Source organism: Agelaius phoeniceus, chromosome 3 (genome assembly GCF_051311805.1).
Source record: "Agelaius phoeniceus isolate bAgePho1 chromosome 3, bAgePho1.hap1, whole genome shotgun sequence".
Taxonomy (NCBI): domain Eukaryota; kingdom Metazoa; phylum Chordata; class Aves; order Passeriformes; family Icteridae; genus Agelaius; species Agelaius phoeniceus.
In genome coordinates, this window is record NC_135267.1 from 74,182,110 (window position 1) to 74,196,044 (window position 13,935).

General features: G+C 37.5%; 1 protein-coding gene across 1 annotated transcript in view; it reads right to left on the minus strand.

Annotated features, from left to right (window-relative positions):
- Positions 1-744: 744 nt before the first annotated feature.
- Positions 745-13,935, minus strand: part of FAM120B (family with sequence similarity 120 member B) — a 48,237-nt gene continuing 35,046 nt past the window's right edge. Inside the window, exons 7-10 of the mRNA XM_054630067.2 lie at positions 10,684-10,890; positions 6,686-6,794; positions 5,298-5,411; positions 745-1,911 (exon numbers count right to left, since the gene is read on the minus strand). Of these exons, the coding sequence (XP_054486042.2) occupies positions 1,859-1,911; positions 5,298-5,411; positions 6,686-6,794; positions 10,684-10,890 (483 nt within the window). The 3' untranslated portion in view covers positions 745-1,858. The remainder of the gene's footprint in view (positions 1,912-5,297; positions 5,412-6,685; positions 6,795-10,683; positions 10,891-13,935) is intronic.

Consider the following 13,935-nt stretch of genomic DNA (forward strand, 5'->3'; position numbering starts at 1 on the left):
ATTAACTCATTGTTTCAGGGTTTTCTTCAGTCCAGATTCAGATTCCCAGTGTGATGGTGTCACAAATGAACAAAGCAATTTGAGAGGAAGGATACATGAAGAGGAAAGCTGATAGATGTGCTGCTGTCAGTCACTCTCTCACAATGACCATGCCACAGTTTCTGCTGAGTCACTGTTGACTAAGTTATTGATGTTATGGAATGTTCTCTGGATCCCCTTCCATAAGGGGAACACATAAGGCTATTAAATCAATCCACAATTTCAGTGAATATTTGATGAAAGGCAGCTGCCCAGAGCACAGGCTAGAGAAGACTAAGCAGTACAGAAGAACAAGAATGCTTTCTTCACTTCTTTGAAGTGTTCCTTCACTTCAAATCCATGTCTGTTTGTCCTCTATTCTGTAACCATTCAAAACAACCCTATGGTCCACATATTAAACTAGAACAATATGATTTCCTTCTAGAGTCCGTAAGCTTTGTGGTATTGTGAACAATTCAAAGTTCAGTGAGAAGGAAAACAGCACCTCTCTGTTTCAGCTTCATGATTCTGCTTTCCCTCTACTATTCCTGGTGGGAAAAAAATCTTTTGGCTTGGAAATAATAATAATAATAAGCAGCTTCTCCTTATGGTCTAACATTAGGAAGAAAAACAACCTCATAGAGACGTTATCAATTCTTCAGTAATCAGGGTAATTATTACCAACAATTCATACCACAGCTAGCACAGCAAAACTCCCACTCTGACTGTATTTAACTTTGTTTATTGAGGATAACAGACATCTTTTCTCATATCAAAGCCTGAAGAAGGAATTACCAACAAATTCTGGCACACAATCACATTCTTTTAAAATACACTATTATACATCATGAGATCCCTGAAACCAGAGAAGTCTCCATAAAATTCAGACCACATTATTTCAAAAGGTTTGTAGGGGAGGGATAAAAATGATAGTAAAAACATGATAGTACAATTACAGTCAGTGGAAAATCAATTGAAAAAGGAAGCAGGAATACCCCTATGATGACAGTGCATTTCCTGAAACACAAATCAAGACACCGTGTTGTGTGAAATGGTGTTGGCTCATACTTCTAATAAAACTAGAAATCCTCATTGCTTTTTTTTTTTTGGATTGCTGCTATATACAGAGTATGAAAAATATATTTATTCATTATAAAAGTAGAGCATGATAGATTCCTTCCTCAGTTGAAAAAAATTATAAAAAGTTCCTTAACTAAAAGTATCAAATGTAAAAGTAAATTTTTTTCCTTTGTAAAAAAGTGTTACATTTTACAACAAAGTCACATTGTTTCACTGGCAGATGATGCTTACAACAGTGATGTCATGTTTCAAACTTTTCAGGGTTTCAGAAACAATGGTATAACCCTTAAAACACAGATATAATCCACAATCAAGACATAAACCACAATACAGTGTAGACATGACACATTATTCATGGTGAGGAAAGTATTGTAATATAAACAACTATTACAAAAATATGCAAAAATTATAGCTTAAGTCTTACATTTACACTCAGGAATATCTCCCAGTGTTATAAAAAACAATTCAGACTTTCCCTTGTCAAATGGACAAAACAGCGTAGCTATACTGGGATGCTACCGTGCCTCAGGTAGCTGTAACTTAAGTTTTGGTGATTCTGGTCTCATAACAAGCTTAGACCTTACATGATAAATCATTAACAAGCTGAACAGCCTCAGCTTTGTGTGATTTTCTCCACAGTCACACTGTCTCCAGTTACTCTGCACAGTTCACAAAAACCAGGTGAAAGCCTGAATAAACAAAAATTATCCCAGTGGCAACTATTCCACCATCCCATTTGCCACTTGTAGACATGAATTCTTTACCGAGGATGATGGTGATGCCTTCTCCCATGTGGATGTTCTGATCTTCTACCTGGAGACAGTAAGAGAGGAATTAAATACATTCAGTGAACATTAAAGCAGAAAAACAAGGGCTTATTAGGATAGCATGCAAGAAAACTTACAATTATACATATCTTAAAAAAGTACATGTCCCTGCCCAGTTGGTGTGTAATTGTGGCTAGTATTCCGAGATCCTGGAGGATAAAGTGCATGGTGCCTCTTTTTAAAACTCTTGGGTGACTGTAACTTTTAAGCCTAGTCCAGTTAATGGGTTGGGATAGTGAATCTCATCTGTGACTGGTAGATCTGACTGTATGAATTCAGGTAAGGATAATATGCTGTTTAGAACCAGACATAAGCTATATTTACAAATATTTTCATACTGGTTTAAGTGTGCCTGTGCACCATACTGCTTTAGTTAGAGAGCTCTATTAGCAAAGCAGCCCCACAATGTAAATTAAATCTTTTCTCAGCACTGAAGTTCCACCAGGTCCCATCTGCATTACAGTTCTATCAAAATCCTATTAATCAGAAGCATGGTTGAAAGCAACACCAGTGTGGAAGACTTGACTAAGTATCTTGCAAATGAGAGGCTGCTTGTATTATCAGCAGTTATGTGTTTTACAGTGTGCTAAGACTGAAGTGAATGTACCCTTTTGATGCAATTACATTCTGTGAAGAAATGGATAATTAACAGTGATTTCCATAGTTCTTAATGCTCAGTTTATTTTGAGGTTCTTAGAAAATGAGTTAACGTTGTGATGTATGAATGGTCTTAACTTCTAATTAATGAAGTTTGTCTACCAATAGGGTATATGGGCTGTGGTGTGGTGTTGCAGCCACAAACCTAAAATCCATAAATTATCAAACAAGAAATATTAAGGGGAAATCTACCTTCCTGAGGCTTAGATGTCCAGCTCTGAGTAACACAGATGTGCTTTTATCCATTTGTAACACACAGCCAAGAAATTTATGGAGAGAAGTTAAATGAATAAAATCAAACAAAAAACCCCCAAACCTTCCCAAAATGCAAAAAAAGCCACAACTGAATTCCCTGCACTCAAAATACAGCTAGAGGATGAGGTGCTTATTACAGCAGCTGGGTACAGCAGCTACTACTGGCCATATAATGAAGGATGCCTGAGTCCAGTTCTTGTCCTGCCTGAGGGGATTCCAGCCATCCTCTCAGAGAAATGCCACTGCTTCTCAGGTTGATGCTTTCTTGGAGGCACTCTTTACTCCACTGGTGAAGCTGAGACATTGTCACAGAATTCTTAAACATCAACTGATAAGAGAGAGCAAAGGCTGCCTAATCATTATATACACTCCTGATAGAGAAGATATGGGTCCCATGGTTACTGTTCCATTACTTTTTACTGTATTTAATCCAATGATTTATATATTATATGGAGCCATATGATTTATGTATTATAAGGAGCCATAACAGTGTACCATGGAAAGGTACATAGAGGATGGGATAGACAGATATCAGTATTCAGATATCAGATATCATTACTAGGGAGTTTTATCACATAAGCTACCATGAACAGAAAATGGCTGTTTTTTCTTTCTCTCTCTTTGCTGAGACACTCATATAACAGACAACAGCTACGTAGAGAAGTAACCCAAATACCTGTGCTAATATTAGCAAACTTAATAGAAGAATTTTGCCAAAATGAGTCATGTTGGCAGATCACTTTAAAAGGAGCTCTAAAACATTGAAGGGCTCTTTTATAAGGACAGATGTATTTTTCCAATAAACCTGTTTCACTTATAACACAGGCAATTTAACTGCAGTTATGGGATCATGTTTTAAGAGTGTCCTGAGGGTAAGAAATAGGTATAGTGTAGAAGAAGCCAAGATGTTTAAATAATGCTACTGAAAGACATTTATAACACAGCAGCACAGTTACTGTGGAACATACTTTGTGGAATACACCTAGCCATAAAATCTCTGGAACTGGTCAGAGATTATCTGACCCCTGAATATCAGGGTTCTTCAGATGGTCAAGAACTGGTAACAATGACCAGTTTGGGTTTTGCATACGGTCAGCGTACATGCTCTATATTTTAGCTTTATATTTTACATAGAGGATCAAATAATATTATTTGTGAATCAAATGATATTATCTTACTCTGAAGCATTCAACAGTGGCAGCTGAAACACATTTAAGACTTCACTCTATCTATTTATTATTTATCTTTCCTAATCACATCAGTGATCTTATTTGAAAACCTCACCTGGAAATATGAAAGAAATTCAGGTTCTGCAGACTTAATAAAATAATTGATGTTTTTTAGACACCTCTCTTCCATTTGCTTATTTTCTTTAATCTACGTGTATGTGCTTCAACTCACAGTAACGAGGAAGTAAAACTGAATTAAGTCAGCTCAACAGTGTTATCCACTGTGGTGTTTCACTGAAATGTCTGTTCTTTTCAAGAAGTGAGACTGGTGAATGATTTAAGATTAATGCCAAGGCAAGACAAAACTTGCATTTGTATCACTTAGGCAGTGACCTGGAAGCAGGGACCCTGATCTAGAAAACCACTTAAGAATGTGTTTAACTTTATTCATATGCTTGAGGGTTTTGTTGAAGTATGAACAAAGATCTGCAGCTAAAGACTTCAGACACATTTCTGTGCAGCTGTGCCAATTTGTTTTAGAACAATTACAATTTTAAACACAGTTCAGCTGAGACCAAGCTTGAAAATTACAAATACCACATGAAAGCTTATTTCCCAGAACACTGTGAGTAGAAGATGACTGCAGATTACAGTGCTACACTCCACCTCACCCTGCAGAGTTGGTTTTTGCAAGAGGCAATACACAACTGTGTAACTGATGCTGATGCCTTGTGAAAGCTGACCTAGAACAGAGGCTAGACAGAGTTAAAGAATGAAGTAGGTATTTATTAAAAGGCCTCAATGGATTCACCTTGGGCAGTATAAGAGCCTAGCCAGGGCTACACCCAAGATGAACCCAAAATGGTCACAAAAATGGATGACCGGTCATGAGGTCTCACATTTTTATAAGTTTTGGAGTTAATTGTCCAATTACAGCTTTAGGTTATGAAGTCCCATCCTTCTTGTTTTTCCTCTTCAGTCCACATTGTTTATGCTCTGGGCCCGAAACAAGTATAGATTGTCCTTGGTCCCTAGCTGGAAAAGGACTTGTTCTGTCTACCTACTCTGTGAAGAGAGCTTACCAAGCCTTAAGGTGAAGCTCAGAACTACACACTAAAGCAGCACAGAATCTGAAAAATATAAAAGCTAAAACTTAAAGCATCAGGGCAAGTTTTGTTGCTGACTGCTGTAGGGTTACTGCACACATAAACATGAACTGCAGGTAGACACAGAGCTGATATACTGGTGATAGGGACAATTCCAAACCCACAAACATGCACCCATTTTTTACCTTGGGATTGCTGATGTCTTTGTGTGAACTCCCTCATCTGGTTGTGATACGGAGAAACAACATGACTTCTGTGTGGCTGTTGGAACCTGGGATTACAATCTCCTTGTTCTCTTCCTGAAAAACAGTAGTCACTAAGCAACTCTGACAATATGTAAGATTAAATGGAGAAAAAGAGAGACAGTGTATTCTTTTTTTAGGAAACAGAGTATTTCTTAGAGTATTTGTGCCAAAATACTCAAGCACAATTATGATCTTTCCAAGCTAAAGTCAGCCTAACAAGCATGGTTCTTGCCCTCATTTCCATCTATGCACATCATGATTACAAGCTGTTAACAAGTGTATTTAGAAACCAGATCAAAATTTTATGACACAGATTTGGAGACTGCAGTCATTAAAACAAACAGAAATCCCTCTCCAAATTGGAATCACAAATCATAATTAAAATGGTTAAATATAGCTCTCAAGGAAAAGCAGCTGCTACCAAGGTCTGGTATTATAAATCACCAACAGATATCCTCAATTTTGAGTGTCCAGCATGAGCTTGTTGTAGAGCCACATCAGAAGTATTGCTGCCACATAATACAAAGTACTGAATTAGCAGAAAACAGTTCTGTCTGTTGTAATTTGCTCAAGAAATTCTGAAGAGGTAATTTTTATTCTCACAGACATTATAACTGATCAGGTATTAAGCAGGTAATAAATATAATATGAGCACAAACACTGAGATTCAGTGTAAATTATTTCAAAGTCTTGAAGCTTCAACATTCAGGCTGATATGTGATTGATTTAAAAAAAACCTTTTAGATGTTTTTTACCCTGAAAGTCAGGTAACTCAGGTAGGGAAAACAATTCTGAAAACTGAGTTCTTTAGCAAACTGTGCCATAAAGTTGGGGGAAATAGCAAGATCTTAAGCAAGAAAGCAGAGTTTTTCAAATTGCCCAAAAGCCCTCTTCTATTTTGAAATATGTCAGCAAATGCAATAAGAAGTATTTCATCTTCAATGCCTCATTCCGACCTTCAGCTATCAATGTTAAATAGCTCCCCTGAGGGATTGAGAGAAAAAGCTAGGCCATTAATTTCTCATATAAAAATATCTTTAGTCACTGAATAAATAGTGATGTTTCTGTCAATTAATGATACTTATTGCATATATCTCACTAGCTATGTACCTAGATGGAAATATTATTCTATAAAAACTTGGGTAATCAAATTCACATAAATTGCTAAAAAGAGTAAATACTTTCTTAGATCTTTTCATTGCTTCTTGGAGAAAGGAGTTCAAATTTACTTAGCTTGATGGGCTGCCTATGTAATTGCTGCTGCTGTTGAAGGATAATTTAGCTCATCTATATATTAACTTTACTGAGAAAATTCACACAATGCCAACCTGTGTTAAATCCATTCCCTCTTGGTCTGCTCTGTATTGTTCTGTTCTTTGCCATGCAAATCTTGCAAATGAGAGACTTCAGATTCTGGAAGGGTGTGTACAAAGACTCCTGCAGAAAACACAGTTAAAAATCAACTACTCTTCTGCTCTTCTTTCTTCAGGTGTAGCACAAATCAAACACAGACACAACAACTCTTAAGACTTAGCCACACTTGTGCATGCATGAAGCTGGTAGATCTGGTTCACACTTTAACAGGAAATAAAGTTTGAACATTTAATATTAAATGTGGATACCTGGAGGAGTGAGTAGGGGTGCAGAGGAAATGCTTTCCCCTTTCTCAGTGAAGTAGTTTTTCCTTTTCTGCTCACATCTGCAAATCCCTTGCTGTCCTGTTCTATTCTATGACCTTGCACCTGTAGATCCCCTTAACTAGATTTCCATCTGCAATACCTCAGGCAGAGATGGTTAAAGCCTCCAGATAAGGACTGATGAACTCATGGAAAATATACCAGTTAGAATCAGTCTCTTAATCTCATACATTAGGAACAGAACTTACCCAACAGTAATACATCTGCCCCAACTCCTGACTGATAAAACATAACTCAGTCTAAAAAGAAATGGGGGAATTAAATTCAAGTGTTTACCTTGTGGTGCGATAAAAAAATAATCTACTGTCAAAAGGACAAGCTGAAGCTATTTAAGGATGCAATATTGAGAGATGTGATACATCCTTGACTTTCTCTGTTTTCTGAGCTTTGAAAAAGTGACAGATCTTAGAATGTATTTTTTTTTTTGGATTGATACTGGGCATGTGGGATTTGCTACACAATGAAGAGAATTAGGAAAAGAGAGATTTTAGAATAATATCATAATTTGTTATTTTCATAAAACTGAACTGATTTTTACAGGATGACATTTCCTTTTGAAGATGACAGGATAAGGTAAAAAAATCTAATAGGTAGCAAGGCTGCAGTAACTAGAGAGGTTTCTTAAATTAAAGGTAGAGTCTGACTCCCTGAATGAACCCTGCTGAGAACTTCCCTAACTTCCCTAATACATTTCTTGAGTTAACAAACATCTTTAGAGAGACTTAACTAAAACCCACAGATTTTTTAAAAATTTTGTTTACCACACAAACTGTGTCCAGCCTGTGAAGAGCACAGAGAAAAACCTTTCGTTTTATTCCTGGGAGAATAAACTCAGAATGTATGGAGGTTGGATGAAAAGTGAGATCAGAAAAGAACAAAACATCAATTATGCCGACCCCATGATGTAATTTGGTTCTAATTTTAAAAAATTGACCATGAACATACTCATTAGTGAGAAGCACAATAAAAAGGCTAATAAAGTGATAATATCATTGCCTCACTTCTTTATGAGACTATTATAGCCAATTTTCTGTGTGGATAAACAAACTAATATGATTACAGTTTTGAAAAACAGAACTAGCATAATATGAGCTTAGCATAATTTTGTAAAAAAACAAGATGGCTCTATTTTTATTCTTATCAGAAGCTGTCCATTTTTTTATCTTTAACAGCTGTTAGGCTACAAAGAGCTGAGCTACACAAAAACTTGCCCACAAAAATATCAACTGTATTTAGTGTACACATTTTCTTCTTTTGGTATAAGAACCAAAAGGAAGGTAGGAAGCAAACCCTAAGATGTTCAAAATTTTTTATGTACATGTAAATATTTAACCAGGATTGTATTTCCACTGTAATTGTCAGAAACCTATTAACTGTATTTAAGCCTATCAGATAGAAAACAACACTGATTCTGAGATTGCCTCAAGTCCCTGAAGTAATGCAACTGTCCAGATAATAGAGAAAGGACCCTAGAACTTAGGAGACAAGCACTGAACAACTAAAAGAATAACTTTTTCATATAATTTTTCTTTTCCATAACAAACATACCATATAGAATATCTTCTTTTCTGAATACAGTACTGTCACTATCACCAGATTAGATTTGTGGTGCTCAAGGTTAGATTGTTAACAAAAAAGTGCTGAAAGATCTTGGCTTCCAGCAGTACATTAAGCTCTGCCAGGAACTAGGTACCATTTTTATTTTTTAAAGCTGAACTTATAATAAGAGGAAAAACCAATCATATATACTTGTTCTCTTGCCAGTGTTCCCAACTAAACTGGCATCTCTTGGCAATTCTCCCTAGAACAGATTCTTGCCTCAAACTGATAAGCTGAAAGCTATTTTATTAGTCTGGGTACATATCTCTGCCATATATGTACCATAAAATTGTACCTAAAAAAGAAAAAGGTATTTAAACTACTCTGAAAGTTCACATAGCTAGAGTATTTTTCCTCACAACAGAACAGTTTATCTGGGGCTTGTTTAAAACAGAGCATCAGGCTTTTAAAAACCCTAACTTAGATATTTCAGTTGACCAAGGATATTTCTAACTCAATTCTAGGAAAGTAAGATCTTTCTTCATCTTCGTTATAAAACAGAATAAAATAGAACTCCAACACTAACACAAGATTTTAAAATGTTAGCTAAAACATACTACATGACACATTTAAAAATATCTGTATCAATTAATATAAAAGTTGTACAGATTTAAATTTTTATTGTCAAAGTTATCCACTAACCTGGATTCTAACCAAGAGGAAAACAAGTATCAATTTCATTTTGGATTCTTTAACATTTTCCCATTTATTCTTTAAACCCTCTATTGTTTTGTAAAAGTCCTGCATGAAATTCCTGGATGAACCATTAGCCCAATCCAAAATCTACTGAAATCAACAGACCAATTAATAGGAACCACAGGATTTGGATAGAGGTTATGGTCCTAATCATATGATTGAACACATATGGAAAGGATTATTCTCCTCCTTCATGCGAAAAACATGTTCATTCCACCCACCCACAAGAGCTGCACTCCTCACTCCAGACCAGCATGGGATGCAGCTGGACACAAAATCACAAAAGATAACCAGTTATACAAAAATAACTGGCACTGATGCATAAGATTAAAATTAATCAAAACTGAAATATTTTTTCTCTTTAATTAATTTAACCTCAAGTGATACATTCAGTAGCAGGTAAAAGAATTTTAAAGGTAAGATTTTCAAAAGTAGTTAAATGGTATAGGCTTTTCAGACACATGAATTGAGAAAGACACATTAATTGAAGGTCTTTAGAGCTACCTTCCCAGATGGGTGCAGATCTACCCAAGCATCTCTCCACATATTCTGTGCTGGTGGGGCACAAGGCAGGTCTGGTTTGAGGCTCCCCCAGTGCAACAGCACAGTCTGGCACTGAGCCCAGCAGACTCTACCTGTGAGCCTGGCCATGCTGCCCCTGAGCAGTGCACAGTGCTCAGCAGCACCTCCCTGCCCAGACAGGTCTGAAATCACACTACTCTTTTGGTAAGACAGCATGCAAATCTTGTAAAGCTCCAGATTTGTAAGATAAAGTGGAACTGAGAACCAAATAAGGACTTAAAGCTACAGGAAGGTACTTGGTGAGATTAGAAAAGAAATACCCATATTTACCTGTTCTAAAAGAATGTACCTTCTTCTGATTTGAAGTTCCTCTTTGAATTTGCCAAACCTTCATCTCAAAATTTAGGTTCCTTAATGCCTTTAAAAATATCACTCTTAAACATTTGATTTTTTAAAGGTGTTCTTAATATGTTGCTTAAAATCTTATGGGAGAAAGATCTCATTAATATCTCAGTACTAGAAAACTATTGTGGGCATTTTCATTTTTGAAATTGACAACTATTTTCCTTCTATTATTTTCTGAGTAGTGGGAACAACATTAAAGGTAAAATTACAGCTTCCTTCATAAGCTCAGTATTTCTACTTTTTTTTTTTTTAATTTTGTTTTGTAGAGAGAATGAAAAAGGAATGAGAGAGAGAAGAAAAATACAAAGAAAAGGGGGAAAGTGTAAACATGAATACAAAAACAATCAACAAAACAGACAGGTACATTTTTACAAAGAATGCAGAACTAAAAGGAAGTGATTACTTACATTGCCTTCCAAAAGTTCTTCCACAGAACAACCTCGGTGTGCCTTCTGGTATTTTTCTTGAAAAAGTTTTCCATCAAACACTACCCAAGGCATCAGATCATCCATCCTGAAGGGAAAGCCACAGGCACTGTTGGCCATGAGCAACGTCGTGAGGCCACGGATAAGGACAGCACCCAGGTGTACAGCCCTGGGGTCTACCTGTGCAAGCTGGGAACACACACACACACAGGAAACATGAGCCATCTCATATGGTGTCTGTACCACCATAGAAACACGCAAGCAGCAGAGAAAATTATCAGCTGTCCCCATGTTGTGACAGTGATGGCCCTCTACTCCACATCAGAATTTGTCTGAGGGTTCTGTATCTAGTTTTATTCAATAAAGTGGAAGAAGTGAAGTTTAACAAATACAGCATCTCATTCAAGTTTTTAAGACAAATCATTCAAAATGTAAATGGAAAGACAAAATAAATGGCCCCACAGTATTTTTCAAGCATTAGCAGCTCTGCAGGGAAAAAAGTTCTGTTAGTGGAATGCAAAACATGAACTGGTCAGTGATCCACTGACCTTCCAGAGTTTGCTTACCCTGGAAATGTTACAGTGTTTAGACATCATTTAAATTGCAGCATTTGACAGAACAAAGTTTATTTTGTATCCTAGCTTTTATTTTAAACACTCCAGAATTTCCTTTGACTGTAATCTGAAAGTCAAATTATTTCACTTCAACCTGGATGTCTCCAGAAGAAATACTGGAATTGTGTGACCTCATTTAGAAAATGCAAAACGAGAAGCTCAACAAGACAATTAAAACTCACAGCCAAGATAAACTCCATGTGTGAATTTAACATCCTGTTGTGGCAGAGGACAGCAAAATATAAAAAACCTTGAATCCAGTATGGGGAAAACTCTGACTTTAAGTATTGTTAAAACAGTACAAAGCTCTCAGTGGGAAATGCCTTTTCCAGTCTGTTCCACAGCAGTCTGTTAGGAGCAGGAGAGATTCATAACAGTGTGGCCATCCATGCTGTAATCCCTGGTAGCTGGTGTACCCTTAGGGTATAAATTATAACAGAAATGGAGTATCTGGTATGGATATATTCAGGAATGGAGTACCCAAAACAGTCCAGAACAGAAAGGGCAAAAAGTGACTCAAATTGTCTTAGCCCTAGCTCCTGCAGAGGTGTGAACTATTTGTCTGAAATGCAAGGGAAAGGGTTGGCCATTATTATTACATCTTACACCTTGAAAGATCTCCAAAAGACTTAAAGGTATGAACATACAGCACCAGTGCCTTATGTTTTAAAAAATGACAAGCAAAATCAGTGAAATGTAGTACTAATGAATCAGGATTTTTCCTTCCTAAGGTCCACATAACAAAATCAGGAAACCTTTGCCGGCAAAGAAGAGCTACAAAGCTTCTTCCAAGAATGAAAATCATAAATCGTTTGGAGAATAGAGCCAGACCCTGGTGAAGGAATTAATTTTTCTGCACTATTAGACAATGAGCTGAGTTCTGTTGCAAAATTTGACTAGGTGAAGCTGACCTCTGTGATGGGGCTCTCCCCAGCCACAGACAAGGGGCAGTAGGGCTCTGTTAAGATGACTTGAAGATACGAGGTGCATCTCCATGAGCTGCTTTCTGCAAAATGCAAAAGCAAAAGAGGACTCAGATACGAAGTTGCAGGCAGGGAGATGCCAGGCAGGGAGGTTCAGAGCCCTCTGGGAAGAACTTATTCTGTCTCTAGTGATTCCTGGAAAGGCATCAGGCTCACCACCAGGGCACTGACCCAACAGGACAGTCAGTAGCTGAAATTCATCCAGTGCAGACAACTGGCGACAACCACTGGCATCCAGACAAATGCAGACAACACAAGCTAATTTCACAGAACTGTAGGATGGTTTAGGTTGAAAGGGACCTTAAAGTTCATCTTTTTAGTTCATCTAGTTTCAAGCTCCTGACATTGGCAGGGACACCTCCCACTAGAATTTGAGCAGTCATTTAGAAAATGAAAGATCCATATTTTTCTGATCATGACACTTCATATTAGAGTAAGGAATCTCTCTCCTGCCCTCCCTTTAAAATAAATGTACTTTCAGTAGGGGATAAGGCCATTGAGTTTCAGGAAGTTATTGCCTCCAGATGTCAGCTACCATTTTGCCAGCTGAGACTAGTAACTACATGCACACTCATAACTCTCTTGCTCTGGCAAGTAAAGCAGGGGTTTGCAAACTGTTTAACAATGCTGAAGGGTACTTGAGAGAGGAATGTGGTTTAAGTGAACCAGTATTTGTACTAAAGTAAACTGCTAGAGTGCACACAGTCACTTATCATGTTGCAGCTGAGATTCTCACATTGCATTTACTAGATTGTTTCTGATCACCAGATCAAGCCTGAAGATCTGCTAAGGAAGTGTGTTCACATCATTTACAATCCTAGCTGTGCTCTTTTCAGTTAAACTTGAGACATAGTGACCAAAAAGATAAAATAATGTTGCTGGTGACAGGCTCTATGGTTAGAAGACTTCATTGTCTAGGGATATCAGCCCAGGACTTTCCTAAAGCAATTTAGTATTGGGGGGTGGAGGGGTTGTGTGTGTGTGTGTGTGAGGGATATCAGGTAAGGTTTGGTGTTTTAATAGAAATTAGTATGAGCAAGACCAATGCAAGAGCTATCAACAGTGATTTCTTTATTTTAAGAGGATAGGAAATACATTGACTAAAGGATAGTTTCTATTTTCCATGTCTGGCAATGAAAACCAAAGAAAGTGAAAGCACAGTGAGTCTATAACAATGAGGCTGTGCACATGGCAAACCACAGAGTGGCCTTGCCATGGGAATGCTCACAACTGCTTGGTGTCTGCAATGTTAAGATGTCATGATGAGAAGTGGAAAATTCCAAAAGAAAAGAAGTCTTGTCTTGCAGGGCATTACACCCTAGAGATTACTTCCTTTTGGAAATTGTGTCCACTCTTTTTACCATTTCTATAAACTCAGGACCCCAGTGAACCACATGAGATGCAGCCCTGTGATCTCACTGCTGCTACTCCTACCACCAGCTGATGACATTTGTGTGAGAGACACAGGGACTGTGTGAGAACTGCTCCTCCTGCACCAGCTGCCTCTGCTCTGGGCCTGCTGCTGAGCCTACCAATGGCAGGTCCCCACCCTCCCAGCACTTGGGGAAAATGAGAACTTTTTCCTGTTTGAACACTCAGAACTCAAAAGTTCCCAGTCCCCTAGCATCATTTCAGCA